The following is a 4553-nucleotide window of genomic DNA, read 5'->3' as shown; positions in this document are numbered from 1 at the left end:
AGATTTTAACATTGGGTCTTAGATTCGAATCCAATAGGGCTATCCCCCAGTTTACCTATCCAGAAAGAAAAAATAACATGATCATAATCAAAACACCACATGTCCGCACAAGCACAGGCATACACAATCACACATGTACCACACACAAACTCAAGGCATTGTTTGGATTCAGAGAAGACAGTTTCTGCAGGCATTGATGGCCATTACCATAAGAATATCTTTTCCCCGTGTGCCTCTGTGAGAGAGTAACACTTCTGTGTTCACTGTTATTTTCCTCATCGTGTTGGCCGACTCATGCTCATGGGGGACCATCAAATCCCACCAAACACAAATGAGGAATCAGGGATTGGAATTCTAATTCCCACCAACCTCACATATCCAAAAACAGTAGTAATAAAGCCTGGTTGGTAAAGTACAGAACCTTCCCTGTAAAAAAAAATCAAACTTCCAAAGTGAATCCATATTCCAATGTTTTCTTTTTGGGGTTTGGGAAAGAGAGAGAGAGAGAGAGAGAGAGAGAGAGAGAGAGAGAGAGAGAGAGAGAGAGAGAGGTCACTTTTATGACATTGATATTGCATCTGCAATTTGGTATCAGTAAATGATAATGGAGTCAGGAGGCAAAACTGGATAAATCAGAAAACACTGAATCATTGATAGGAGCATTTAGGGAACCAAGTCTCCATCTTTCAATGGCGACAACAAACCAAACAACAACCAGTCCTGGCCTCTGCAAATAGGCTCATTTTTTCATGATAGCCAGAAAAATTGAGCTCTAGGTGGTCTCCAGGCCCCCTTGTTAATCAGGGGGTATACCCAGATTCGGCCTTGTGGAAAAAGATGTGCACTTGTGTTTTTTGGATAATCAAAGAAACATAATGCTTGGCTCACTGAGTTCATTTGTGTAAAACCCAAGACTCTCTTGTTCATTAGGGAGTATACTAGACTCACACCCTGATTTTTGTCCACGAGCTCAGAGGAGCATACAACCAAATCCGGAAGGGTCTTCTTCTCTGGTTCCTTAATTAGTACCCAGATGCACCATTACCAAGACGACCTATTCATAGTAGGGTATCAACGGGTTGGGTTGGGTTTGGTTTGGACCCAGGTGGAACCAGACTTGGACTAGATTTTTGAGTATGGTATTGGGTCCGTACTTAGATCTAATCAGGTCTACTATAAGAAAAATCATACCCGAGCCCAATAAAAACTACATGAACCAAACCCAGACCACACCCCATAAAACCATATATCATTTTTACATTGAAAATTTGCAGGTCTTCATCGGAACTCAGGTCAGGTCTGAGTCTGGTATAAAATTTCACAAACTATACTCAGTTTCATGTATTAATAGGATATTTGGGTTTGGATCGGGTCTTATCATTTATCACCATATCAGGACCCTATAAGGTCGGGTCTGGGTAAACCAAGCCCGTTGATACCCTTAGTTCATCACACCCATGCGCCAAATATACCGATATTTTCAAAAGCTGATACAACGCCGAAAAGCACATGATATATTTAAATGATTGTTTGTTCTGGAAATATCTTGTTTTTACTATTCGTGCAGTAATTCACATTTATTTAAATTTCTACAAAAGCTTTTGATATTGTCTATTCCAGATGTTTTCATGGAATTTTCTACAAAACGCGAGATTCTTCAAAATATCGTGAGATTTGATCAAGAACGATATTTATTGAGAATGGATCGGAGCGATCGAGACAGGGTAAAAGCGAACAGGAGGAGCAGATCCGAAACTTAGCAGGGGTCCTATTTTCTGTTATTTTTTCATTTTTCTCTCGTCTTTAATTTCGTTATTTTGACGGGGTTGAGGTCTTTTCAAATAAATACAGGGGGTCCTTGATTAAGAGGGAAAGGGGCACAGTGGCCTTCAAAAGAGTGGGCGAGAGATCCATTCAGCAGCAGATTGAAGAAGAAGACGGTGAGAGAAGGACGTCAGAAGGAGAGAAAGGAGGAAGCTAACGGTGACCCAGAAGCTTACCTCATCGCCCTCTTCCTTTTCTCTGGAATTCAGATGCCCCTTACCTCATCATTCTCTGCTCTTTTGTAGTACATATTCCCTTTTCTCGGGAATTCAAACGCTCCAAAAAGGGTGAGAAACCCCATCTCTTTGGTTTCTTTTCTTTTGGGGAGGGAGAAAAAAGACGGGAGGGTGCGATTCGAAGGTCTTGATCCGACGGACGGTTGAGATTCGAAAGGAGTTTCCAGACAAGCCAACATAAAGATCGCAGTCAAACCCGCCTTCTTCTAGCTCGGGCCGCAGCTCCACAATCCGGCCGGAAAATAGGGATCCTGACCAAACAGACAAACGGGATCCAGGTGATGCCTTAATCCTCTGCCCCCCACACGCTCACAAAAGCAGAGAGAGAGAGAGAGAGAAGCGAAGCAAAAGAAGATGCGGATCCAGAGCGAGACAGGAAGGAGAAGAAGAAGATGACGACGACGGCCGTTACCTTTCCGTCGCTCTCCGTCTGCTGCATTCCGCTGGTCCTCGGAGCCATGGAGTTCGCGGTAGCGGAGGAGGCCGCAGCGCCGTCGGCTCCTCTGGCGGTGGGTCAGTCGAGCCTCGCCCCCTTCCGGCCGAGCGTCATCGTGATTGTCGGCATCCTCACGACGCTCTTCTCCGTCACTTTCCTGATCCTTCTCTACGCGAAGCATTGCAAGCGGGGCGGCGCGGAAAGCCACCCCGGAAACCCTAGCTACCTCCACGGGGCCCCTCCCTCGTCCTTCCGGCGGAACTCTGGCGTCGATCGCAAGGTGATCGAGTCGCTCCCTGTCTTCCGGTTCGCGTCGCTCCGGGGACCCAAGGACGGGCTCGAGTGCGCCGTCTGCCTGAACCGGTTCGAGCCGGCCGAGATCCTCCGCCTCCTCCCGAAGTGCAAGCATGCCTTCCACGTCGAGTGCGTCGATACGTGGCTCGAATCGCACTCGACCTGCCCGCTCTGCCGCTACCGAGTCGATCCGGAGGACGTCCTCCTCGTGATCGAGGAAGCCCTCGACCTGGCGGCCGTCCCTCCCTCCCCTCCTCCTCCTCCTCCTCCTCCTCCTCCTCCGAAGCAAGACAATGGGATTCCGGCCGTCACCTCTCGCCTCTCCGGCAGGCACTCCTCCGCAGGAGAGAAGTCGACCTGGCCGCAGCTCGTCTCAGCCTCGTCCTCCTTGTCTCGCGTCTCAGCCGACGGCCGGAAGCGCATCGTCGGGGCGGTGAAGAGTGTCGGATGCTTCGATCTCGGCGGCGGAGCTTTCCGGAAGGACAAGCTCCTCCTCCCCGACGCGGTGGCCTCCGACTCGCCGGCCCTCGATAGGCGTCTCAGCCACCGGATCGTCGTCTCTGACTCGCCGGCCCTCGAGAGGCGGTGGAGCGATCTGAAACCGTCGGATCTCCTCTTCCTACGGTCCGAGATGATCATGACGGACAGCGGGCGGTACAGCTTCAATCCCTCCGATTCGAATCTCCAAACAGTCGCATCGGTGGCGGAGGATGAACCGGCACCGGAGGTCCGCCTGGACGTGGCGGGAGATGGGGATTCGGTTTGGGTCCCAAGCAAATCGGTCCTGATTAACAGCCCCAACCCGAGATCCGTCTCCGAAATCACGGGATTAGCGAGGTTCCCGAGTCGGCCGTCCGTGGATAACAAGTGGCAAAACAGGTTTAGCATCTCGTGATCCACGAATCTTCAACACGGGTCTCTTGCTAACCCGATCCAGGAAGCTCTCCAGAACCCTAAACGAAGTTTCTCCCTTTCTCATCCATCTCTATCTTTTTGGTCACGGAGATCGGACGGCTGGAAAAGGCGAGACTCTCGAGATGCGTGGTTCTGAGAGAAAGCGAAGGCAGATGCCGAGTTCGGAATTCGGGTCCGGGCGCGAACCAAGAGAAACGTGAACTGTGCAATTTTCTGGGTGCCGAGAGAGAGAGAGAGAGATGACGTGGAATTTTCATTTTTGGGATTATTTGTAAAAGGAGGGGAGGCGTGGTCGTGGAGAAGCACACGTCGTGACGCAGCCCTGCATGTCGGGATCTGGGCCCACCGACTTGGGTTTGTCCTGTTTACGTGAAGTGGGGCCTATGAGTCCCACGTCTGTTATTTTTAATTAATTTATATATACGCTTCCTTTTGCTCTGCTGTTTGTATCAGTAGTCTATCAGTGACCATATCAGTGTGTGTATTAAGGCTATGTCTGGGAACTAGGGATGACAGTGGACCGGGGCGGAGGTGGGGAACAAGGTCTTCACCCCCGCCCCCGTCTCAAAATCCGAATCTCCAAGGCTTCGTATTTGTTTCATGTCCTTCGTCCCGGGTTCAAACCGGGGCGTGATGGGCCGGGGCATTGTTTGGTTTATAGTCATCCCTTGAAGGATTGGGGATGGGGGCGGGGCAGGAGAAAGTGTAAGTTCATCCCTACCTTCATCCCTGCCTCCATCTCTGATCCAAACGGTGTGGGGCCCTGTTTTCCCCCAGTCTACTGCCATCTCTATCGGAAACCATTGTGAGAGTCGGGGGTGTAAAGGGGTCGGGTTTGGTTCGGACTC

The 4553-nt window shown here is 50.2% G+C and overlaps 1 protein-coding gene across 1 annotated transcript; it reads left to right on the top strand.

Moving 5' to 3' along the window:
- Window positions 1-1880: 1880 nt before the first annotated feature.
- LOC149837268 (RING-H2 finger protein ATL43-like) lies at window positions 1881-4143 on the top strand. Its single transcript, XM_090007302.1, has one exon. The coding sequence runs from the start codon at window positions 2453-2455 to the stop codon at window positions 3683-3685; it is 1233 nt and encodes a 410-aa protein (XP_089863428.1). The 5' UTR covers window positions 1881-2452; the 3' UTR covers window positions 3686-4143.
- Window positions 4144-4553: the final 410 nt, after the last annotated feature.

The sequence above is a fragment of the Nuphar pumila genome, chromosome 5 (assembly GCF_984573655.1).
Source record: "Nuphar pumila chromosome 5, dmNupPumi1.hap1.1, whole genome shotgun sequence".
Taxonomy (NCBI): domain Eukaryota; kingdom Viridiplantae; phylum Streptophyta; class Magnoliopsida; order Nymphaeales; family Nymphaeaceae; genus Nuphar; species Nuphar pumila.
Note: the sequence above shows the minus strand (reverse complement) of the source record. Positions and strands in the feature narration are given on the sequence as shown.